The 26773-nt window shown below is 36.7% G+C and overlaps 1 protein-coding gene across 2 annotated transcripts in view; it reads left to right on the forward strand.

The window, feature by feature from the left end:
• Positions 1–26773, forward strand: part of DMD (dystrophin) — a 1244291-nt gene that overhangs the window by 930694 nt on the left and 286824 nt on the right. For both annotated transcript variants that reach the window (XM_075174519.1, XM_075174510.1), the window contains exon 52: positions 6157–6274. In XM_075174519.1, the coding sequence (XP_075030620.1) occupies positions 6157–6274 (118 nt within the window). The remainder of the gene's footprint in view (positions 1–6156; positions 6275–26773) is intronic.

Below are 26773 nucleotides of genomic sequence, written 5' to 3' on the forward strand. Positions count from 1 at the left end.
CGCCGTTCTGGAGCAGTATAGCTGATTTCCCTGTGAACTCAGATTTTTAAGCTTTTTTTCTCTTCTACAGTTCAGTCACCTTTCCTTTAGAGACCTTGCAATACGTGCTGCCAAAGTCCTTTTCTATAGACAAGTGAGGAGCAGGGGAGGAAGAGAGAGGGTGAGAGTTATCCCAGCTCCAGCCATCACCATGACCTTACACTGTTGGGCAAAGCATGGAGGTTGAAATTAAGTGCTCCCCATTTTGCTTGGTTTGGTTAGTGTACGTCAACAGCATGTTATACTTTTCACTGTCATAACTTCCTAGTATGAACCAGAATTCATAAGTTGTAAAGGAACAGTCCTCAGACATTTACAATGCCTCCAACATAATTTGTTGAGTGACTGTCACAAAAAGCAAACAAAAAGTTCTATGATGCTTTTTCATGCATCTAGTGAGGCACCTGATATGCTGTCACTGGTGGCTTTCCCACAGCATCACTGGTGGAGTTGATATATTCACTAAGGCAGTGGTGAGAGCTACTTAGGCAGTTCTTGAGTGGGCCCTAAGTGGGCATAAAAAGATACGCTTATGAAAACTTAAGCTGCATAAATCACTCAGGCAAAATCAAATTATAGTGTCCAGTCTGTTAATGTTTTGATTTCACTGACAGATACCAATGAGCTAGCAACACTGCTAAATAGTAACTCTAGATCTTCTTATTTTCCTAAAATTATATGTGCTTTGGAGGGAAAACACAAAACAGCTAATAGCCAAAACAGAAGTTGTTTTAAAAAGAAAACTCCGGTGCATTATATTACTTTCATTATTTCATAATTTTATGTTTAAATGTAGAGAGTATGTAAATGATCATTTTCTCTCATATTCCCCTCCTGCTTAGTGTCAAGAAAACAAATTCAAATTGTGCTTGGGAGGAATAACTTAACAAAGCCAATTTTATTATGCAGATGAATTGTAGGTGTTGCATATCTGCATTTTCTGAAATTGTTAGCAAGCTTTTTTCCAAAGCTTTCTCTCTTTCTAGGTGTGTATATAACACATTATATTTAGAGAACCAACCAGCCTTAAGAAACTCAGTTGTTTTAAGTAAAAGTTGTCATGGCTATACATTTTGCTAGGAAGCAATTTCTTCATTTTTTGTTTAAATTTAAGGTTTAGAGTCTAATGTTTTTCAAAAGATGAGTAAATAATTTCCTCAGCAACTGTTTAATGGAATTATGCTTTTTCTAAGAATATCATGGTGAGTTTGGAGGAGTGAATAGGTTCATAAGAAGAAAAATATATCTTCCTTCTCTCTTACATTCCCATATTAATCATTCAATTGTGCTCTTGTGATTCACTGGTTCATTTCATTAAACAAAATGGTGGGCCAAAACAAACCATCCCAAACAGTTGGGAAGTTTTGGTCTTCAGCCATGGGTTGTTTATGACAAAATGGTGCTTCCAGTTTGCTCTTAATATAGAAAGTTTCCTCTAAATCTCCTTTTTGACCAAACATCATTTTTTTGGATCACTCACTGTTAGTATTCTTACCTAGTAAAAAAAAAAAGTATAAAATAGATAGCAACCTATATTTGACTGGTAGCATGTAAATACATAGAAAAATTGTGAAGATATGGTATTCGTAGTAGTAGTAGCAACCTTAACTCTCATTTATATTTTTGAAGTTCAGCAATGGGAGAAGAAAAGTTCTGGCTTTGGTGTGAGAAAAGTTGCTTCTGATATTAAAGAGCAAACACCCATACTCAGCACTAGTAAATGATTAGTTGAATGTTTAAGACTTGGTACCACCCTGGAATTCAGCTACTCCAGTTTAATAACGCTTGCCATAAAGTTAGGAAAAAAGGAAAACAGATTGGATAGATTTTAAAGATTCTATTTTTTATATAAACTACTACACACATGGCTAGAGTGACAAGTATGCAGACTGTAGCATGCTGTACATTATAAAGCTAGAGAATATTTTAATTCTCAGTCTCAAACCTTGCAGTCCCACCAAGAATTTGTCACACTTCACCTGTTTCAGTTTTTCAGTTTGCTTTTTAGCAATTTTTATACAAGTTATTTCCGTTGCTGACTTAAACAATTTGTTCCATATTTCAACCCCCATTTTGTGTAAAGAAATCATAAAAGTTAGGAACCTGAAAATTGGATTTTTCTTTTGAGCAGCTGCTGTCCACAAATGTGGAAAGATGGTTAAAAGTGAATAGCATCCCTTTCTAACAAACTGTAGGCAGGTTTGATGACTGAATCTCATCTTTCCATTACTGTGCTGTCTCCAAGCATTAATATGTTGGCACTCATAGATATATGGAAGAAAAAGAAAAGCTCTTTTGGGGTTTAAAGATGTATTTATACAACCATGGATGTCAATGGTCCTTCTTCATTGTTGACATACTCATGTAGAATTACATTTATTATTAAACACAAATTTCTTGATTAAATGTGGTCTATACTGTTTTGCAGAATACATTATTGTACCTTTACGGAGCACGAGGTAAATGAGAGTAAAGGGAAATTATATGCACAAGAACACAAGTGTTTATTTAAAAAAAAAAATCCTTTTAGTGCAGCTGACTCCTTAAGTCTTTGTACCCAGGCTTTTGGTGACCTGATGGGGACTAGATAGATTTCTGTTTAATTTATTTTGAAAATCCTTTCATAATACTTTTATTTCTGTATTACCCATTTTTACATAGCACATTTGTTTGAGTGTGCTGATATTCCGAATCAGAGGCATCTGGTCTGTTGCATCTGCTGTACCTCCACCAGGGTGCCACTATTAACGAGTTTTTCTTCCCATGGCTGTTGTAACAACATCTTCTAATAGTTTCCACTTAGTTTTCTGTTGAGGATCCAGTTTTACAACATTAAATATTTGGCTGAATTTGTAAAAGTTTTAAAAAGTATCTCCATATATGAATTGCTTCTGATTTTGGTTTGGGTTTTGGGTTTTTTGTTTGTTTGTTTGTTTTAGATCATTTCAGCTAATACTTTAAAACTATTCTAATTTTTTCCCCAAATCTTATTTAGTGGTCTTTTAATTTGTATTCATCAAAGCACTACTCTTCCTAGCATAATTATTTGTATTTTTGTTACCTGCAAAATCAATTTGTATGATTAGTTTATCCAGTCACGGAATATTTTTCTGAATTTGATAATACTTTAAGTGGAGCTCAAGTGTTGCTGTTTACTTTCATGCTACAGGATCACAGGAAGGCTCAGGAATTATGTGTTTTAGTAGCTACTTCTATCCAAGTTTCCATCACGGTTTGTATATTTACGTGCAATGTAGGTTCCATGTGCAATGCATATTTACTAAGTCTTTAAGATTGTACCACTTGGTAAAATTGTACCAATAAACGTTGTAACAATTTTACAACAATTTTATTTTATACAATTTTACCGAATAAAATAGAACATTGTTTGGGTAAGGTTCTCAGGCACTTTGTATTGAATCAATGAAAGAATATATTGATTTGAGGAACGTTGTTTTTTCCTTATTCTGAGTGGTTACCTTTCTAAGACTAAGGGAAAAAACCATCTGTTCTATAATGATATATTATTGTTTCCTGACAGGTCCAAGAATCTTCAGATCTGTTCATAGTGTAAGGGTTTCAAGATGTCCTTCTTGACCTTTCAAAAATACGTGTTAGTACATCAGGCAGAAAGTAATTTTATTCACAGTAAATGGCAGAGGGAAGGATGTCCTCGCAGTCCATATAGGGACAAGATTGTTGTGTCCCCAAGGAAACAGCAGAGCTAGCAAGACTCACTTTAAAGAGGCATTGCTAGTTTTCCTGAGCGTCCAGTTCAGGAATTGCAGATGGGTCTTGTGGGTAAATCATTCTGTACAGCACTTAGGCATACGTCAGTTCCATTCTCTCATTTTGGTACTGAGCAAATCCTTACTGAGCAGTCCTTACCTATTGCTTTGTTTCTTACTAGATTTCATATAGCTGAAGCTTTCTTCTATGGTACAAACATAGCATTTAATTTCTGGTTGGAGACTCAGGCTGGATCAGATAAATCATTCTCCTATTCAGTATATCAAATATAAAAATTGTATTCCGGAAACGTTAGGGAACAGTTTAAAGTCACTGTTGGCGTAAGACCTTAGAATCACTTAATTTGCTTTTGCTTTTCTAAACAGTTTCTAGGTATGGGAAGGAGAGAGAAAGGAAAATATTACTTTGGAGGCCACACAATTATCTAAGCATATTGTACGTGTTTTAATGTTCCTTCTGCACAGTCCATTTTGGCAATATGCATAATGCAGATGTTGTTAGGATGAAATGGGACTGCTTTTTCTATTGTAAAATTCATGCCACTCATTAACTTGTCTTCCTAGAAAATGGAGTTTTGAAGGCACATAGATATCTAGAGGTAGTAACTGCATCAGTAGATTTTATTTCCTTTTCTTGAGTGCTTTCACTAAGGAGAGACTTCTAATGAGAAATTTGTTCTTCGCTTAATTATGCAAGCTGCTGCTTTAACTGCGTGTCCCTGTATGCAATCCAATCAGTATACAAGTGAAAAAATACCATCCAAACTTTTGGGTATGAGTTTAGAAAGCCAGTTATAATAGATTTTCAAAGAACTTCTGATACAGAAGTTAAAGGCAAGAATTTCACAGGGTGTAGCTAGATGTGTATCTTGAAAATTACCTTTTTTCTTAAGTTTGTAACTGAACAAAAATGAAACTCTGTGGAGCTTTTAGCTTGCTTTTGATGATACATGCTGTAGTTACAGGAAGTGATATTCCTGTTCACTTTTGTTAATCTCATTGAACAGAAAATGATATTAGGCTTTTACCTGTCACCTTCAACTTGGTGAAATTATGTAACTCTAATCTCAGGTTGGAGGGCCAAATTTAAGATCAGACTCTGCAGGTCTTTTCCATCCAGTACAGTCAATGAATAACAGCTTGTTAAAATAAGGGGGAAAAAAAAAAGACTTTTAAGACAATACTCAAGACACATAGTCAACAGCCAGGTAAGCATGCTAACAGATTATCTAACCACTGTCCACATAAAAAGCCTGAAAAATGAAAATCCTCCACTGACCTTTGTTGTCAGCTTGATAGCTGATATACTGTACCTACTAGCTATCTGACAGCACACTGTTCTGTTCTGGTGACTCAAAATTGCGGGCAGAAAAAAGTCATTTGTTCATAATTTGGTAATAAATACTGCTACTTCCAACTCCTAAGACTGCGAAATCTAACGAGTATCTTTTCTAGAAGCTACACAATAGGGACCTGAAGTTGCTAGATTTGGCCATTGTCTTTTAGATACACGCTTGGATGCTTGTTATCTGGGAAACCATTGAACTGATTCTTTGTTTGCTCTGCCCTAATCCTTCAAAATAAGTTAAGCTAATATATGCATAAATCTTATATGCCTTACTTTCCTTGAGTTCTCATTTTCATTATATCTAAAGCTATTGTATTTTAGTTTTTATTGCCTCCTAAAGACCACGAGTCATTATTCTGAAGCCCATCTTTTTCCCTGTGAGAAACTCTAAATCCACTTCTTACTTTCTAGTCAGATTGCCTGGGCTTTATGTATCTGTTTGACTAACACGCAAATTATTGTGAGTGTTAATTACTTTTCTGCTAGGTAAGGTGTCAGGACAGAAAAAGCAACATTAACAGTCTTACGTTGGCTTTAAACCAATAGATAGTAATTAAACAGTCTTAAACTATTGAGAAACAAACATTATTAACTAGACTTCATGAGTTACTAGGAAAATCCTGCCTAATCTGGTAAGAATGTAAACCCCTGTATCTTTTTTAAAATACACTCTAAAATCTAAGTGAATATAGAACAATAGTATCCTTCTATAGCTTTATAGAGGAAAATACCTTACCTTTGCATAATTTGATGGGTTAAAAAATGAAGAATGATTGTCATTTTATATCTAGTTTTATAGGTTCTTTTAAAATTATTATTATAAGTTATACTTGGTATTTTTATGTTAAGAATAAGAACAATATTTGGAAGGTCTAGACCAAATTCTTCGTATTACTTGAAACAGCAAACAATCTTTCTGCTTTAAATCAAGCTGGCACAAAAAAAGTCCCTATACATGGTCTTCTCAACAACTCTACATGCTTTTTTCTTTGTTTTATTGGTTTTTTTGTGTGCAACTAGGCAATACTACAAGATCTGGAGCAAAGACGTCCCCAACTGGATGAACTAATAACTGCAGCACAAAATCTAAAAAACAAGACGAGCAATCAAGAGGCCAGAACAATAATTACTGACCGCAGTAAGTGGCGATTCTGCTACCATATGATGTTTCAGCAAATATGGAAAATGTTGTAACACGTGATAAGCTTAGCATTTTTCAGATACTTTATGCATTTGCCATGAGAAGGAGAGTTCCATCACGAGACAGTTCTCACACAGATTTTCAAAACTGCAGATAGAAGAAATGTAAGTGAAAGCCAGTGATCATATATTTCAAATTTTTCACCTTAATTTCATATTGTTTTTCTTCATAGTGGAAGCACACTGTAGAAAATACAGAATATGATCACTATAGATAATGAAATACATTTATTCTTAGACAAGGAGGAAGAAGAAAGGATTCACAGAGTATAGCCGTAGGCTTATAAGAAGCTTTCAATTCTATCCTCTGTAGTACCGCCGCAGCCTTTTCTTTCATCTCCCCTCAGTTGACGCACAAGTCTGATGATGCTTTGTATTAGTCTGTATTAGTTCTTCAGTTCTGATTTCCCTTTCCAGAATTAACCAAGGTGGAAAAATTAGTAGAGTAAGTTTTAGGTGAAGTCTGTAGAAGACGTAGTCTGGACACCCTTGGGTGCTTGTATCTCCTTATGCCCTTCACTATAGGATGAAACACACTCTCAGGGTCATGCTATAAAAGCAGCCCTCTGTGGTGGACTGTTATATATCTTCAGTTATTATTTTGAGTACTCAGGACTAAAAACTACAAAAAATGAATTTCTTATGGTCCTAGAGATCCCCTGTCGAGCTTAGAGAAGACCCAGGCCAAATGCTTTGCATGTGGACACAGCCAATTCACTTCAGGTGGATGCAAACTGTTCTGTACATCTTGGCCTGGAGACCAGGGATTGCTCCCTAAAACTGATGACTGTGAAGGTGTATACATAGCCTAAACTTCTCTACCCCCATAATTAAAATCTATGTATATTTTTGTATATATACACACATTACCTCTTTCTTTTTATTCCATCAGGTAAATACTTTCCATAATATGTCAAAATCACACTGCATGTTTGGACTGCATTGTTGTTAGTAGCAGATACAGATACTATTTAGACTATTTACTATGTGAAATAACATTGTTTAACTGCTATTCTCTTCCTGGCCTTGCAACATATTACTGAGAGAGAGAGAGAAGCTGTATTTGTCTTATTTGAAGTTTGAGAAGAAATAGATAGCGCTTCTATATTATAGAAGTACCTGTTCCTGTTTGACATGCAAATTCATTTTAGAATCACATACTCGGTTGAATTCAGATGAAGCGTGTACATATACCTTAACTTTAAAGCGCTTATTCAAGGCCAGCATATGTAGTATTTTCCAGTATGTTTTAATTTTTAATTCTGAGACAAGTCTTCTGAAGATAAGAATTGTGGACTTTACATGAAATGCAAGCATAATTCTTATATGCCCTCATGTGAATTGTATGCATGACTAAATTTTGTTCTGTTGGAAAACTGCACTTCACTTTAAGTGAAATTGCCTTGTAAGATAGATTAAATGCTTCTTTCTCATACAGCAAAAAAAGGAAAGCAAGCTATCAGACTGTAAATCATGAATGAGCATGTGGTAACCCAACTATATTAAAGCTTGCATCTGTGGCTAGCAGTGTGGTGAATATATTTTACATGATGATTTCTTAGTTTTTATCTATAAGAATTCCCAAAATGATTAGCTGGTTTTGAACTTAAAGTATGTAAGAGTCATTTAGCAATTAATTTTTTATGCTGAAACTATCAGTATCCTTGACTGCAAAAGTGCATCTTATGATGCAGTAGACACAGGTCACGTCTCTTTATATTCTTTCAAGTACATCTTGCTGTAGTATAGCATCTTCTAACATCACCCTGTTGTTGCTAATGAAATAATTTTAAAGTAAACAAAATATTTATTGTCAGAAATAAATATTCTGCAATGGAGGGGGATAAAGTATGACCAGGGCCATTTTTGATCCCGTCTTCTGAGGCAGCAAACTAGATTCATGAAGGTTTTTTCATGCTTAGTTAGTTTACATTTGTATAATTGTAGGTAGTACTAAACACTATTCAAGAGGTATTTATTACTTTTCAATTCTAAGGAGATCATAATACATCTAGGGAAAAAAAAAGCTAGGACTTTACAATGTAACACGTAATGTTTTTCTGAATATATGCCAAATGTGGCATGCTGTTACCGAAAGTACTTCTTTAAAAGAACAAGAGTATTTTCTATATTTTTAATTGTATGATTCCCCCCCTTCCCCTGTATGTTGTATGAAGAAGATGGAGATTGCTCTGTTTGGTTTGAATTAGGCCTGCTAAATACCTGTATAGACAGGACCCACTTGTTCTTGCTGCAGCTACCCACCCCTTCACAGTGCTATGCTGTCCTGAACATAGCACAGCTGGGTGCTCTCTAACTTTGTGCTCTCTAACACAGCTTCTCTGAAGCCTGCTGTGCTGTACAGTGCTCCCACCCAGTGTAGTTCTTTTGCCTTGCGGTCCAGCGCATACTGAGCCCAGCCTACTGCACCCAGAGTGTTGTCCCCAGGTCCGTCCCCAGGAATCTTGCTCGCAGCCAGAACTAAACCCTGGACCGGAGAACCTGCTCCAGTTGTGTCCTGGTTTCGGCTGGGATAGAGTTAAATTTCTTCCTAGTGCTGTGTTTTGGATTTAGTATGAGAAGAGTGAGCGGCTGTGTGGTGTCTGGCTGCCTGCCGGGTTAAACCACGACAAGTTGCTAATGCCTGCATGTTCCCCACAGCCCTAGAAAGCGTCCCCTCTGTTTTATTTGGACCTTGCACCAGAGTCCTGCTGCAAGTCCTCCCTGACTACCTCACTCGCAGACTGTTTCCCATTTCCTGTGTTTTTTTCCCTCTTCATGAATACAAATATGTTACCATGGTTATGTCTTAGCAGTTATAAGTACTGATTCAAATCTACCCAGTTTCATGACCTGAGCACCGGCACTGTGCCATTCGTGCTCCTCTGCAGCAGCTGTGTACCACTCTGACATGCAGCCTTCTGTAACATCACACTATCAGGTGCTGAGTGCATTGGATCCCATCATGAAGGAAAGGGAGCGCAGGGCTATGCTGCGCTGGTCTGTCACATAGGAGCTGATAGACTCGACCACATCCAGTGCACTACCTCTTCCTGGGCTGAAGCACAGGATCTCACACTTTGAGAAGCAAAAAGCTGAGAAGATGAGCTAATTTGTATGAATATGTTGTTCACTGCCTTTTGCTATTAAGGTGCTAGTAAAAAAACCCAACACAATCATCTGGCCAATATCACTGAACAGGCGTATTATAAATAGTAAATGAGACTCGTAGCTACTGTATAAGATAGCTGCATTCTTGGTCACAGGATAGGTCAGTGTGCCATCAACCTGAAGGTTCTGGCCTCTGTGCTAACATTGGTAACGCTTAAGTCATTCTGCTTGCAGAAATATGTATATTATGCCCACTAAAGTCTAACTTCAAGCTATATTTAGAAGCCATTATTGCCTTTGAAAGTATTTATAAAAACAAACAAGTTAAACTTTTTATATAAAATCAAGCAAATCAAAAGACATTTATTAGAGAACCTCTATGAAGAACTGCAAAAAAGTCAATGATCATGAGATTATTTTTCAACAGAATTGTCAAGTATTGCATAGGTTTAGTCTTTCTTTAGTAAACAAAACAGAAATTAAAGATAAGCTCATACAATTAAATTATTTCCTTTGAACCTTTTTTCCCCATCCTTACTTCATTTTCTGTGTGAAATTGCAGGAGCTATACTACGTAAAAAGAACTTGACTCTAAAGTAAAGCTTGTGTTATGTTTACGTAATTTTATACGCAGATCTCTGATTATTCTATGTAAACCATAGTTTGTTTACAACTTAGACATTAAAGAATACATAACAATAATAGTTACGTTTAGCCTTGAGGAAAAGTTGTCGGAAAAAGCAAGATACCTCTTTGCTCTTTTAATGCCCTCCATAAACCTTTCTATTCTAACAGAACCATATGCTGTACAATAACGTTTTTCTCTACATAATGCATCACAGCTCCAAAACACTTTTCTTTACTGCTGATGAAAATATTTCTTTAAGTTTTAAGTGAATGAGTTTATAAGCAACTTTGAATATAATAAAGTAATTAAAATTTGAAAATTCCTTTTATTTTCCACCAGTTCCTATGTATAGAATACATAAAGCTGGTAACAAGTCAATATAGAAATATACTGAAAGATAATAAAAACAAATTTACAGTCTAAGAATCAGAAATACCAAAGTAATTTCAAAGGCAATGTTAGATCTTGCTGATCCTGGAAATGTAAGTAACTTTAAATAGCAGGCCTTTCTACTGTTGTGTTCACACACGTGCAAAAGATAACGGCGAATAACCTTTCTGCAGTTTTACTTTGCTAGTAATTTACATCCCAATTTTGTAATGTGGTTTCTGGCTGTGTAAGCGACAGAGGAGGTATGAAAATAAATATTTATAGAACTCTATGAAGAAATAATCTCTTACCGACAAAGGAATCTCCCTTTCAAGATTATAAGAAGCCAAACTAACACACATCTTTCTTCAGCAATTGTATGAAATGTAGTGAACTCTCAAAGTACCACTTGAGAGATTAATTAAGTTCTATTACATTAAATGCATAAATAATAGCAATAAATACAAGCATTTCAATGAAGGCTATTTTGAACAAGAATTACACATTGGGACCAAATGATTCCTTTTGAAATTTTATTTGGCAGTTTTTAAAACCAAGTCCACAAATGTATGAATAATTTATAGAGGATGTCTTCAGAAGAGTTATTTTGGTTTTGTGGTTTGTTTTTTGTTTGTTTTTTTAAAAGAAAAGCTATATATTATATTTTGTTGTTAGGAGAGCTGCGCTTGAACCAATCTGAAAAGAGTCTGAGTGTCTCTGAGCCACTCCATAAAAATGCCTTTATTGAGTAGTTTGCTGTATTTGACAGTTTTATGGCAAAATCATCAACTTGTCATCACTTTCACAACAAAATATATGGAAACTCCACAGTGAATTACAGCTGTACTGTTGTTCTCGACATCTTAATAAAATAGCCGTCTCCATTGTACTGCCATCCATGCGGTTTTCTCTTAGAGCTATTGAATACAAATAAAGAGTTTACCACTTGAAAAAACAAATTCATACAATCTGGAATTTGTCATCCAGTAGTAAAACTCCTAGTTACCAAGACTGTAAAAGTGTAAGAGAAAACTGTACTTGTACACAGTTTGCCCATTTATCTTGTTGATATTTTTAAGCTGAATTATTGAATAAGCCCCAGTATTCTATTCTCTGGATTCCACGTATTTCAAGAATTTCTCAAGAACCTGAGTAATAGCTTTCCTATGTCATAAAAATGCAAAGTTTATTAATCATCCTGAGGTACTTCTTTACAGTTGAAACCTTGTTTTTCCTATGAGAACTCTATGCCATGGAAATGAAGGGAGAAACCATTTGTTGTTAAAAATCGTCAATAACAAGATAAAACTATAGCTTTGAAAGGGATAGCATGTTACTGAGAAGAGTACCTCATTTGAAACCACTTCCTTGGCACAGATCTGCTGCTACAAGATTTGTAAAAAAGCTATGGGACATTTTAAGAACGAGTAAGAAGTTATTTTGGAACACTGGGGAGAATTGCCCTTTAAGAACGGGAAATAACATGCCCCAGAAATGTCTGAGTGATTGGGGTATTACAGTTATATATCATTTCTCAGGCTATATATATTAGAAGCATATGGCTCAGAGGACAAAGGGCAAGGTAGGTCTAAACTGTCTTCTTCAGATGTTTTAGTGCTCCCAAAAAGGACGTGAGACCACAAGGTGACCTTCCTCCATTTCTGGTTATATTCTTGAGTAAAAGTGGCATGGCTTTTTTGATAGCCCCAGAGCTGCTAAGTGTATTAGGTGATATCAGAGCTGGTGGCTGTGTTAGGCTCGCTCAGAGCTCACTTACCTTGTCAAGCCTGAGAACTAGATAATTACTAAACTTTGTGTTGTGTGGTAATTCAGGTGGAACATAACTGGCTTGTTCTAGATCAGGTACTTCTAAATAGACAGGAACGTTCTCCTAAGTTTTATGCTCCTAGAAATCAGTCTGTGTTGGAGAACAGGCACCCTCAATTGCTGTGTTGGATAGAGGCACTTAATTTTGCCCAAATCATAAGTGTTAGTAAAATTTTGTCATCTGTCCTCCAAAAAAGCTAGGAGAGCAGAATTGTTGACCAAATCTCTCATCAGGAAAATATGACCACAAAGTGAGTTTAATTTAATATTCTGCAATTTACTTTGTTGTTCTTAAATTGTTTGGAGACTGAGGTGATAAAGGTAATTTTAGTAAAAGAGCCAAAGCACGTAAAACTTCAGCCCCTCCAACCTTCAACCTACCCAGTCACCAATTAGATGAAAATAACTGTTGCCCAGAACCATGAGCAGACACGAAATGACATAAAGTCTTGTTTACAGGCTGTCAGCAGGCAATTCCTTTCCCCAAGTGCTGTAGTCTGCTCTTCTACTAAGATAAGTACTATTAATAGTGTTAGGGGCATCTTTTCCTTCTTTTATGCTCAAGGGGAGTCGTATTTTGACAGACTGGGTTTATGTAACTACCTGCCTTTTTTCTTAATGTCTTTGTGAAAATCTTTAACCCTTATAGAAATCTGCATGCATATCAATTTGAAGGAGCTTTTCTTTTTTAGGTTAACGAAACCAGTGTCTCAGTAGCTTCAGAAAGAAGCAAACTTACTTGCAGAAGTGTTATAAGCAAAATGCATAGAGAAGGTATGGAACTGCCACACAGGATGAGATTGCAAGTCCTACTAATTAACTCTGTTGTCTCAGAAATTGTTAGTATCACGTCCTTCTGAAAAAAATTTAAGAATTCAATAGTATGCAAATGTGAAGTACATTGAGAGAACTTCTCAGGATACAAAGTCTTTCTTTCATATCTTAAACAATTAGAGAAGTGTTAACATAATTTTTTTCAATATTTAACTGATTAAAACTGCCAAGAATTTGTAGTTCTTCAGGAAAGCCAGTACTGAGTTATTTTAGAGTTTTCAACATATTTAACAGTATCTAATGTGAGAATTCCTATTTACACTGTTACAACAAAAAATATTTTTAATTACATTGGATTTCAAAATTGAATTCAGTCTCATTTTACAAATGTTAATTAGCATTTGTATAAAATACTTTAAAATCTGAAAATAATAAATGCTGAAGAGATTTGACTTATATCTCATCAGTGGTAGAAGAATGTTCCATTAAAATGTGTGTAGTGGCCAGATAATCAGAAAGGAATTGTCTTTCTCTTTGAACGATACTGGAAAGACTCAGTCAATTTTCTATGTTAAAAGGAGTGGTGTTAATAATTTTCCATTAAAAATATTTATACCACTTATACCATACTTGTGGCCCATCTCCATTGCAAGTAAATATCCAAAATGATCAATCTCCAAAAGTGAAAGAGAGGGAAACAACTGCCTATTATTTATAACTGTATTAACATTCTACACTTTAAGAATTATTTTTCAAAATTAAAGACACTTTTTATAAGCAATTTAAATTCCCTATCTACTGATGAAATTTCATTGCTGTGTTTATAAGGTCCACTTGGGAAATTAATAAAGTTAGTGTCTAACCTTAAAATCTGTGAGTGTGTAGTTGCTCAAGAACATGGAAAATTTTTTTTTTTTTTTTTAGATAGGGGATTTCTATTTCTTGTCAAATGCAAGTACTACTCCTTATGTTTGAAGTCTGAAAGTCTCAAAAGTATTGCATCATATGGTTTGGATGCATTCCCTTTTTTCTTTAAGGGAATTAGAAAGCTCCATTTTTAACAAAAACATCCCATTTACCCAAAAAAGCCTCATTATCTTCCTTCTTTTCACTCTCTTCATACAGAGTTTTAATATTTTAATTAATAATTTAATTTTAATGGAACTTTTAAATATTGAAGTTCAGTCAGTTTATACAAGCATCAAAAAGTTACTTGTTTTTTAATATTAAATAACCTGCATTTTAGCACTCTTTTTCTTTTTATTGTTTAGTGGGATTGCTTATTTGGGTTTACTTTTTGCAGTTCTCTTTGTGAATGTTGACATGGCAATGCTGACATTCTTTATTACTTGACTTAATGTTATCACATATCTGAATATCTTCTGTCAGAATAGATGTCAGCAACTGATTAGAAAGTAATTTGGATTTTGCATTTGTTTTTACATTTGGGAACAATGACAGAATTTAATGAGCAGCTAGGACTTTTGGTAATCATGAGATTTTCATAGACGTTTTTTCTGGTGGAAAACCTCTGAAGTTCAGAAGTTGCCAGGAACTGTGCTGTTGGACATCTGCTGCCATCTATATCAAAACCATTTCATCGATTTTTCACAGTTACACATACTTGTTGCATCTACATGTTTGTACTTAGTTCTTTGTATTTTACAGGTGATTTTAATAATCTAGAAAAACACTGAAAACCTAACCTTTCATATTTACCACTATGAAAACTGTTTAAAAGATCCAATGCAGCATTATGAAAAGACACCTGAACTACCTCTGAGACTAAAAGCTGTCTAGGCCCTTGGCTGGGGGGTTTGCTCGGGACGGCAGGGGCTGAGCCCTCCGCTAGCACGCAGAGCTCTCAGGACACAAAATCAGGGGGCATATGAGCGTCCTGATGCAGGGCGGTACCAGAGCCAGGCTGTAGGTCTTGACACAATGGCGCGCTGTGGAGGTACACTGGTAAAAACAAGGAACATATCCTCTAGTGGAAATCTTTATATTTCTCAGGGACCAAGACCTTATTAGATGACATCATTACATGTCATTCCAATCTATACACGAGAATTGGTGTGCACCTGACTGTCTCCCCAGCGTGGAATCTAGACAGGGCTGGGATGGATCTGGTGAATTACTGATTCAGATATTGAGAAACAAAGGAGACATGAACAACAGAAGAGCTAAGGAAACACCTTTCCTCCCTTTCCCCAGCCTCAGCTCAGTCCAACACCTCTCCCTCCCACCTTCCTAGTCTCAACACCCCTTGTTTTTGCTACATGTTGCACTTTGTCCCCCCCAGTCGCTTTGGCACAGTGACGGCTGGCACAGGAGGCAGGGATCAGTGGGCCATGGTTCTATCTCCACTGCTGCCTTCTTACGCAGCTGCGGTCCCTCACAGGTCCCTTCTCAGACGCGGCGTGAGTGCCTCCTTCCAAGTGTGCGCCTCCAGCTGCGTCCCCAACACTATCCCCTTCCACATGTCTCCTCCATTTTGTTTCTCCAAATGCCTCTCTTCACGCTCACCTCTCTCCTTTCGTGTTTCCTTGCTGGCCTCCCGCTGTGCCTCCTGCCCTTGCCTGCTGCCACCTTGTCTGCGACATGTTTGGGCAGCGGCGCCACTGGCTCCTCTCTTTGCTGGGAGCTCTGGTGGGCACCGGCCGCTCCTGCTGGTCCCAGAGCCAGCTGGAACCGGCTGTGACCGGCACAGGGTGGCTCACGGCCTCCTCCCGCCTGGATGCCCCGCAGGCCCCGGCCGGCCCCGCAGCCCCACGGAGGCAGCCGGGGGTGTGCTGCTGGTGCTGCTGTGCTGCCCCAGCCGGGGGGTGGCTGCCAGGCTCCCAGGCAGCGTGCAGCACAAGCAGAGCTCAGGGGATGTTTCCTGAAAATCACGTGGACTCTTAGAGGTGTATTTTCATCTGCCTTCCTGTGCTTCCTCCATTTCCTGCTCGCCTCCCTCTGTCCCCCAGGTGGAAAATGCTGTTTTATGTAAGCAGTTTAACTCATTTCTGTGTTGCTTCTTCCCTTGTTCTTCTGTTTGCACCATGTCATTGCGCTCGTCTTTCACTCTGGCTATGCCCTCCTGCTTACCTCTTCTTTCTAGTACCTCTCTTGTAAAAATTGCTGTCATAGCTCAGGGCTCTCTCTGTAGCGTAGGTAATGCAGGAAAACTGTATCAGATTTAGAGATGGTTGTGCAGACCTATTCAGAAGTGGTGTTGGTGTTTTTGTGGCTTTGTACAGGAAGCGCACTGTTACTTTTCTGGGTTTAATGTGTGAGGTCTGGGGAAAAAAAAGCCAAATAATGGCATTTATTTTTACATGTTATCTTCTTCTCTTCGACTTGATCTTGTCAGCTTCTTAGATAGTATTTGAGATATCTCTGAATTCTTAAGTTTAATAAACCCCCAGCAGCTTGCAGCAGCAGAAACAGAGCAGATCTGTGCCTCTGCCTGGCTAATTTCTGCTTGGAAACACTGCCCATGCTGCCAGCGCCACACACCGGAAACATCTCGGAGAAGACCGAGAGGGATGTTGCCATCAGCAATGAAGGTGTTGTTCTCTGATAGCTACCCACAGGGTGGCTTTTGTCAGTGACAAGTCACAAATTGCTTTGAAAGTGATGGAAATGCTGACCATCTTCCTTGGAGACTAAATAGGGGAACGAGTAATCATGTTTTCATTTAGCTGGAACAGGACCTGGCACCCAAACGCTAATATAAACACTTGGACTAGAGATTAATTTAGTTACATTTGTAATTTTAATCAGTGAAAGAAGAGGCAAGATAAGGGTAACAAAAAATTCCAGGATATCAAGAGAAACCCTCATACGCGTGATGGACAGTAGAGAGAGAATGCTTGCAAAGACTGAGGCAGCCTATTGGTAAGGTGGGCTACCACAATGAAGAAAGCAGGATTTTTTTTTATTCCTTCCTTGCAAATATATGGTTGCATCTGAGGAATACTTGCCATTCTTCATTTTTCTTCCTAGTGGAAGCCCCCTGCTAAGCACTGACTTACTCCTTATACTTAAGTTCAGTTATGTGATAGCATATGGATTTTTTTTTTTGCCTTTAAGGATCAATGAAAATACAGTAAGAGCAGAGGTGAGGATGACCTTGATTCAATTTCCAGATCTGCTACAGACATTCTTTGTAATTCCAGAAAAGTCTTTTAATTTAGTATGTTCAGTTCTTTACCTAGATAAGGTGGGATAATATATCTTATCTCCCAGCCTTTGTCTGCCATATGCGTTCAGAAGACTAGGTTTTTTGACCTGTTTTGTTTGAATATGACAAACCTAAGTCTTTGCTGGTTTTGCCAGTGTTTCAAGGTAGTACTGTCTTAGAAATAGTAGCTTGCCCAGAACATTGTAAATTTGACTAGAAGTAGACAAGTAAAGAGTAAAAAAATCCATTTTATTTTATTTTTATCCATGATGATACAAACAGAAGAGCTATGCTAGCTGTGTTGCAACAAATTAGTCAAAATGAAAATAAGTGGAAATAACAAAAAAGGAATTGTTCAGAAATGGAGTTTTCAAAATGTGATCAAATTACTCGTCCACTGACATTTCATCCAGAGTTTGATGGGCAACATTTAATGTTCACAGTTATTTTAAAAACTGTCAGAACAGTGTATATTCATTTATGCCAGACTATAATTTTCTGTTGTAATTACAGAACAAACAGGAAACAAAGGTCCTGCTCTGCAGAGATTACAAGCTAAATTTAGATGCCACATAATCAGTGATATCAGGCAAATGCAGATTTTCATGTACATTGTGTCCCATCTCTTTTTCTAAAATGAATGCAATACACAAAAATGTATATTGGAACCTGCAGTTGTTCTCAGACAATCTAGCTAAGCACCCTGGAGTACATCTGGCCTACAGATTTTACTTTGGCTATCCTCAATATAAATTTATCATGGTTTTAGTTTTACTTGAGTTGGGAATAAACCAGTAACAAAAAGAGTGTTTTGCACAGCCCCAAAGCTCCTTTGCAAGTCCAACCTGAGTAAATATCGGCTTAGCCTGTGTGAGAGAGGTCCTAAGACTTTGGTGGGTGGTTGCACCAGCTGGTGGTTTCCTTTTGTTATGTGTACCAGGTCATCATTATGGTGACGTGTGAAATACTGCAGATATAATTCAAAGACTGTAATTTATTACTGTTTTCAGGACCATAACCATATGAAAATGATGGCTCTGAGGCTTTTCAATCTGTGTTTAGTGGATAACAATGCTCACAGGATTGTGTCAACCTTTATTGTGCTAAAAAGAGAGTGAAGGGGAAATAGCATAAAAATTCTGGAGATTAGCTGCTCATATTTCATCTTTCTTGTCAGCAGACCTATTGCATGATAGGTGAGATGCGGACCCATCAGAGAGTGATCTGGACAATCCCTAGCTGAGTAACAGCAAAGGAGAGTAGATGTTGAACAGTCTGATATATGGTGAGAAAGTGGTGGCATCTGGGCTTGGTGGAACTTAGAACCTGAAACAGAATATTTAGAAAAGGTTTTATTTCATTATATTTTAGTCGGATGGGAACCTCTTACAGTAGAGGAAACGCCTATGCTATGGAAGTTTTTCCTGGAAGTGTCAGACTGTGTTTATGTCTGCTTTATCTTCTTAAGTGTAGAAATGAGTGCAGTATTCCAGACGAAGAGATATAATAATTTTGCAGAATATTCATTACATTTCCATTATTATTCTTCTCTTCGAATTTTTGCGCTTTCAACTTGGCTTTCTTCACTGCAACATTATATTGAGGTGGCAACAGTAATGGTTTAATCTGTTCGTTGGATACTTTTTCTTTGCTCCATTTTATGTGTTTTCCTGCAAACAGGATGTTGAGCTCTGTAGTAAAATATAAAATAGAATAGAATAGAATAGAAGTATTTCAGTTGGAAGAGACCTACAAGGATCATCTAGTCCAACTGCCTGACCACTTCAGGGCTGACCAAAAGTTAAAGCATGTTATTAAGGGCATTATCCAAATGCCTCTTAAACACTGACAGGCATAGGGCATTGACCACCTCTCTAGAAAGCCTGTTCCAGTGTTCAACCACCCTCTCTGTAAAGAAATGCTTCCTAATGTCAATTCTAAACCTATTTAGCGTGTTAGGTTCAAAATTTGCTGAGTTTCAGCCATATCAGAATAGTGACTTTGAAGTGTGTTGGTTTGTCTGAAGTTGATTAAGTTTAGTCCATTTAGTGTCTCATGAGTGTCATGAATGTTATGATCTGTGTTGTAGTGCCAAAGAGAACATGGAGAAAGAAGCACAGACGTCTGATTAAAACAAAACAAAACAAAACAAAACAAAACAAAACACCCCAAAACAAACCCAACCCCTTCTCAAACCAGAAACACAAAAAAAGGCAAGTTATCGTGTCTTTCCTTTTCTCAAGATTGGTGTAATAATTGGCACATTATGTATTTTTTTCCATTATTAGTCAGCTAAAATATTGGTCTAAGATGACAGATATGGTACGTAGTTGTTTTTTTTTTTAAATTTATGTATCTGTCTATTTATTAAGAAACAAATACAGGCTAGGCTCCATAGCTTGGGACCCAGTTCATGTGACCTTGAGAACTAGTTCTGTAAATTAAAAATAGGAAAAAAAATGTTACTTTTTTTTCTTACATGCTCCTATGCTTGCAGAGCTGTGCTCCTTTAACAGTTGAAGTATCAGCATTTTTATGATAGGCCCTTCATATTCTGATCAGTGCTTACTTAAAAAAAAATAAGCAGAGCAGTGAATGCTCAAAATGTCTGCATGTTTTGGAAATTTCAGAAGAAACATTTCTTCTGCAATGTATGTTACTTCCTTAGTTGACTCTGTTGGATATTTACTTTGAAGTGTATAAGGTCATTTTAAGTAAGTCTGAAATTTAACTATTTCTTTGCTTTTTATTTCAACAAAGTCCCAATACTACTTGGCCACATAAGTGGAGAGTACTCATTAAAAGAAGAAGAAAAAAAAAAGTTCATAACAACCTGCTCACAGAAGACTCTGTGGACCATTTTTCAGCCTATTTTTAAGTCCTGAAGTCTTGCATTTCAGGCCATTAAGGATCTAAAGTGTCGGGAAGCTAAGATTGTCTTTCTGTGCATAAAAAAGTATGGATTAACCAGTGTCAGACTGATAGCATCGTCTAGAGTGTGTAGAAAATAGGTATAATTGTGAGAGGGAAGACAGAATGGGTGTAAGGCATGTGGAAATGTCATCTGAAGTAGAAGCAAAAGTCCTGAGGAATTAACTCACCTTTGGAAATACTTAGTTCAATATTAATGTAATCTTTCTCAAAGGCTGTAATTGTAAATCTAAAAAAATAAGTTTGTTTTTGTCTTGGCAGAAATACAGTCTTTAATTTACAGTTTTGTGGTATCTGATGTTTTTTTCCTCTCAGGAAGATTATTGTAAGAGAAGTAACTATTTTACTCAAGTCACCAGTACAATACATAATCCGTTGTGTAAATGTTACTTTCTTTTGAGTCTATAAGATTCTGTCTGTGCTGGCATTTCTGGTCAACTGTCCCTGAAAAAATATCATGGAGGAAGCTGCATATCTGATATTCCACTACATTACTGAGTACTGCATCCAGCTCTGGGGCTCCCAGTACAACAAAGACATGGAACTGTTAGAGCAGGTCCACAGGAGGGCCATGAGGGCTGGAATGCCTCTCCTATGAAGAAAGGCTGAGGAAGTTCGGGTTGTTCAGCCTGGAGAAGAGAAGGCTCCAGGGAGACCTTATTACAGCCTTTCAATATAGAAAGGGGGCTTGCAGGAAAGACGGAGAGACTTTTTACCAAGCCCTGTAGTGACAGAAAAAGGGGCAACGGTTTTAAACTGCAAGAGGGTAGACTTAGATTAGATATAAGGAAGAAACTCTTTACGATGAGGATGGTGAGACACTGGATCAGGTTGCCCGGAGAAGTTGTGGCTGCCCCATCCCTGGAAGTGTTCCAGGTCAGGTTGGATGGGGCTTTGAGCAACCTGATCTAGTGAAAGATGTCCCTACCCGTGTCGGGGGGTTGGACTAGATGATCTTTAAATGTCCCTTCCAACCCAAACCACTCTATGATTCTGTGATTATGAAATTGGTAATTTGTAAATAAAACAAATTTATACATTTTTTTCTTTCTGTTGTGAAATAACAAATTTATTAAGTTAACTCAGTTCAGATACAAAATGTCCAAAATTTATGCTTAAAGTTGAATATAGAAATATTTTAAAAAGAAACACTTTTACTTCTTTGTTTTGAAATCAATTCTTGCTCATCTGAAAGTTTTCTTTGCTTTCAAAGACAAAAATAAAAGTCAAAGCTATAATGTTTTGATTTAGCGCACTGGTTTTTTCACTAGTGCATGTGTGGCTTTTTTTGGTTCATCCACTGGGCTAAGCTCAGTATTGCTGCCAGTACCTCACTTTCTGTGAGTGTTGCGTAGGTGAGTGAATGGAGCTCCAGAGTCATCTCCCAGCTGATCTCCAGAGAGGCGCGTGCCGTGGAGGTACAGGAGTCAAATCACTGTGCAGAATTTGCATTGTCAGAAGAGGCACAGCAAAAAATTCATGATAGTCTGTGCTCATCATTCCCAGTCACGGAATACCATAGAGAGCAATTGTAGCCCAGCAGATGGTCTCAGAGTTAAGACCAACAAATGGGAGCCACTGTGTTGCTTGCTGACCATTGCACAAAGGGTGCCAGTTTACCTTTGCTGATGCAGCTTAATTAGTAAGTATTACAGTGGTGGATTTGGACCTTGAGAGTTACAGAAAACAAAAGCTTAGCTTTTGGATGATGTTATTCTGACGGCTTATATAATATTTAATGTCAAATAACAGAAGGAAGAGATTTGCTGTTTATCCATTGTAAAATGAATCAAAGCCAGTTGCAGTCTTTGAATTTTGAATTTTGGATTTATGGGGAGTGGAGGTTCTCCTGAGGAAATTATTTTGCTTCTTGAAGAAGAAAATAGAAATATAAACAGTATGCAAAACTTTGCTTCAGTAACTTGGAGCCTGATATTCACACATTTGCGGAATTCCTAAATCCATTTTAATTTTCTAGGTATTTTGGTACTTTTAAGATTTCCCACAGCTTGCCCATACAGTTAGAGCTGGATCTATTAAATCAAAACCAAAGCAAATCAGTGTACAGATTAACAAACGTAGATATATTTGAAAAGCAAGTCTCAGCCTAAACTCAGTAGGAGTTAGTAGGCTGATGACATTAAAAATATATGATGTAAATATGAATGTATGATGGCAACACAAACTTATGTGGTACTAAGAATTCTGAAATTCATTGCCTGTATGCTTCATTAGATAGGTAATGAATTTCATACATTTCAGGACTTAAACTGCCAGACCTACTATTATATTTTTGCATCAGTAAGTAAAGAAGTCTATGAAAGCGTTAGTATATGAAAGCTGATGTACTTTAATAATGCTAATAGCATTCTTGTTGATGTTCAGAGAAAGTAGAATATCGTTTCACTAATTTAATGTCCCATTTTTAAATACAGGCACAGACAAGTCATATTTCTTCTGAAAAAAGGTTTTCTTAAATATTTTGTAGATAGGTTGATTATTACAAATGCTATCATCCATGAACAGAAATTAGATTCATAATTATAAATTATTTTCCCTCTAATAGATTAAGTAACCAAAATCCTAGAAAAAATATTAACAGACATTTGGGCAAAGATAAATACTAAAACACCTAGTCACTTCTAATTAATAATTACATTCCTCAGGAAAGACAGAAATTAATTATTTTTTCCTATTAAGTTCTTTGAAAACTTTTCTATAAATTTAAAACTGAAACGATTGGATTACTTACATATTCATTCATCTAGTTAATCAGATTAGTCATAATCCTGTGGCTTCAGTTTGGGTACCTTCCTTCAGTCTAAATATCGTTTCTAAATCTAATGTAAGTCTTTGTAATTAAATGATGAATATTTAAGAAAGTAGCTAAATTCAATAATGCAGTAGCTATTTTCTGCATTCAACGAAGGAAATTGAATAAAACAAACATTTTGAAAGATAATTAATTCAATCCAACAAAGGAACCCTCTGATTTTTCAGTTAGTACAATGTTACTAGAAAGTTTTTTTTTTATATCATCCAAATACGTGAGCCTCTGCAGAAAAAAATAAGTTAATTACCTTCTGGTGGCTTGTCCATATGCATCCTGCTGCTGGGGTCGCGGAAGAATCTGACTGCCGACTCTGCATCCTGCCTGAGCAGTGGGACTGACTGTGGCAGTCCATTTTTCCATAAATGTCCTGCTCTACTTCTTAAGGTTCTGACAGCAACAGAGAGGTATCAGAAGTTCATTCCCTAATCTGTCTATCCATGTCCCTAGTCAATACTTGTGTATATATGCATATACATATTTTTATTTGTTTCTGTAGGTTTCTAGCAAAACTACACTTAGGTTTGTTACCTATTTCATACTAAATCCTGAAGAATCTTACTTCTTTTTAGTGTTTATTTCTCACATAAAAATTTTACTGATTGTATAACATTTTAAAAAGCAAAGCAAATGCTCTTCCACATTGTGCGTACCACGATCTGTTCCCTTTTTCATTTAGTGAAAAAATGGTCATGAAAACTTCATCTGAGAGGTTAATAGTGTTATATGCATAAATACTTCTATAAAAACTTGACAAACTAGTGATGCTTTCTGAAGGACCTGTTTTCCAAATAATAAGCTCTTGCATGCCCTTCTCAGTGCTCAGTCATGGCAGTTACTTTTTGCTTGTTATAAGAAACTGATTTCTTTAGATGTGCTACCAGCTTAGACTGGTCTCTCACTCCCACTCTGTATAGCAAGGTATAAAGCATGCTTCACAGCGCTGAAGAGTTATTCACTTGATGCTTAGCGGAAACCACTTGACAGTTTTCAGTTCATTGTGTTTGATCTGACACTTCCAAAGGAACAGAGTGACCTTCATTAGTTTGATCATATGGAAGTGATTTTTAGATAAACAAAAAATAGGTTTACCCCAGTGAAACAAAACAAAATTAAATCATAGAGTTGCAGTAGTTAGAATATTAATTACCCCCCAAAATTATCAAATTACAAAATGAGATAATAACTGTGCGTGTTTTTAAAAAAACCATTTACATCTGTTGAAATCTCCCTTATTACCTGTCTGTCTTATCCTCTCAGAAGCCAAGGAAGGTAACATTCTTCCTCCCATGGCTTTCATGCCTTGACAGGTCTTTCACGTACATTTTCATTGCTCTTCATCACCCCAGAAAGACAACTGAAGACTCTGAGTGCTTCTTCTTCCTGGTTTCCCTTGTAATACCTTTTATCTGTTCTTAGAAACGAGAATATTGCACAATAGTATACAAGATTACAGTTCCTTCCTTCTTCCCAGGTATTATTTTTTCACTTTTTTTTTATATGCAGCTTAATTTGTGTACATACTTTCTGTTTTGCCTAATTTTTTTGTAAGCCGTAGGCTTTTTTAAAAAACCTGTCATTTACACATTATGATACATATATGATAAGGAATAATCTTTCTATAAATACCTTAACAGATTAATGGTGCATAAAAGCCACATCTGACATCTTACTGGCAGACTTCACATTAAGCTACATATTCTAAGTTGCCACCCCACCGTTAATTTTGGGTTTATTGGCTAAATCCTCTCATCACATTACTGACCATCTAAGGGATGTATAAAATGTCTTGGATGACACATTATTAGTGTTTTTCCAAATGTAGTTAAAGTGTTGCCATAACTTTCTAAGGTCATTGTCTAAGAGGTATGACTTCTATAAGTCTCTGAAAAGGTTAAGAGAAACACTGCTTTACAAGAAAAGATAAAGAAGGACAGATGAAGCATAAATTACTGAGTAGGCTGGCTCCAACTGTTCTCTACTGTGTACTCTGTCCTATCCAGCTCCACTCCATAATGATAGCCTACAGGCAGCAACTTAGTAGATGTTATAACTGTTCCTGTAACTCCTTAAGTACTTCAGCATTTAAAAAAGAAATGTTTTAAACTTATCCTCATTTGACTCTGCATCTACTATCCAAATGTTCTCCCTAGACCAGTCTCTCACAGATTCACAATTCTTCATAAGAACAGAGCCAGCATCCTTTTGTCAAGGGATGTTGTATGATAGGCTTTATTAAAGTGATTCTTCCTTGAAGAATAAGACACAGGTCAGACACCTCTGGTTCTGGAAGGCAGCAGAAGAAAAGGTAGAGCACTTTCAGCAAGAAATAAGTGACAAATGGAGAACTTTAACTGAATCCTTTTCTTAGGAGAAAAAAAATTGTTAGTTTAGGTTTATTTGCTTAGAACAATACAATAATGAAAAGCAAGGTAACCACAAGATAAGACAAAGCTTAAATGATGTTTTAGCTGTGATTCCACTGATGTGGTTTTCAGAAAACTGAGCCAAAATTGGAAAGCATCAGAAAGCCTTGCATGTAGTGCGTTCAGAATGGTCTTGTACCCTGTGAAAAACATCTCTTTTTCCTCATAATTTGTTTATGTGGGAAATTATACTGTTTAGTGGAAGAAAGGGAAAAGTGTAAAAAAGGTGCAGTAACCTGGTATGTTTCTGTTTAAATCCGTATTTTCTAGTTTCTCCATCATGCCTCTCAGAAAACCTGCTCACTGTTTAGTAAGACACACTTAAAATTTTTAGGATTGGAAAAAATAGTGTTCTACACTGCCACCAAAGCTAAGTAAACTAAATTTTATACGGATAAATGTATAGATTAGTTAAAAGCACATGAAGTAAGATGAAATACATAACAGTTAGCTATCCAAAACATTCAAAGAAGAGTATATTATGGGGTTGCAACTCCAACAGAAATGAATCCAACCTGACGGACTATTCAAAGATGAAGCTTAAAATATGTACTTATCTTTGAAAACAACTTTGTAAAGGACTTAAACTCTAGGGAGATGTAGGAGTAATCTCTAGGGAGATGTAGGAGTAATTTTCAGGATAGCATATGATTGAAAAAAATGTTGTATTGACAACTTTCAAGCTGTGCTTCCAGGGCAACCAAGGACAATGCTGGGCTTGGGCTGTTTTTAACCTGTCCCTCCCAAAAATCTACAGGTTTTATGTTTTCAGCATTTTCTTATATTTCAATCTCTAGGTACTCAGTTTAGTTCTGTGTAGCTACCATGTCTTGCTGTCTTCTCGTTGTAGTGCTGGCTGGTACATGCACTGTCACCTGAAGTGTCATGCTTGCAGTCCTATGACTGTGCAAACCACATTCAGACCAGGGCTGCATCCAGTTCTGTAGCAAGAGTTTTGAATGTGGTACAATGACCTCATCCACCCATTTCTTAACCTGTTATACTTAACATTGACAACGGAAGTTGTTACAATTGGCAGAGGTTGTAAAATGTTTTCTTCTTTATGCTTTCATTCTATTTACCAGTGACAGGCATTCTCTACAGCCATAGTGTTCAAAGGCTGCTCAGTACCCTAGGAATGAAGATCTCCATCACTCTTTTTTCTTTCAATGGGTGTTTCATATTGCTACAAAGGAGGGGGGGTGGAAACTCTTAAGATTTGCGAAATTATGACAAAAATATGAAACTATTCATAAGTCATTTTTCAGAATTGGCTAGATTTCAAGCTCAGTGTGTCTTTTCATCATGATCATTGTTGCAAGGTAGAAGTAAATTGAAACACTCAAAGATGCATATAAAACGATTTTCATTTT

Source organism: Calonectris borealis, chromosome 1 (assembly GCF_964195595.1).
Source record: "Calonectris borealis chromosome 1, bCalBor7.hap1.2, whole genome shotgun sequence".
NCBI classification, from domain to species: domain Eukaryota; kingdom Metazoa; phylum Chordata; class Aves; order Procellariiformes; family Procellariidae; genus Calonectris; species Calonectris borealis.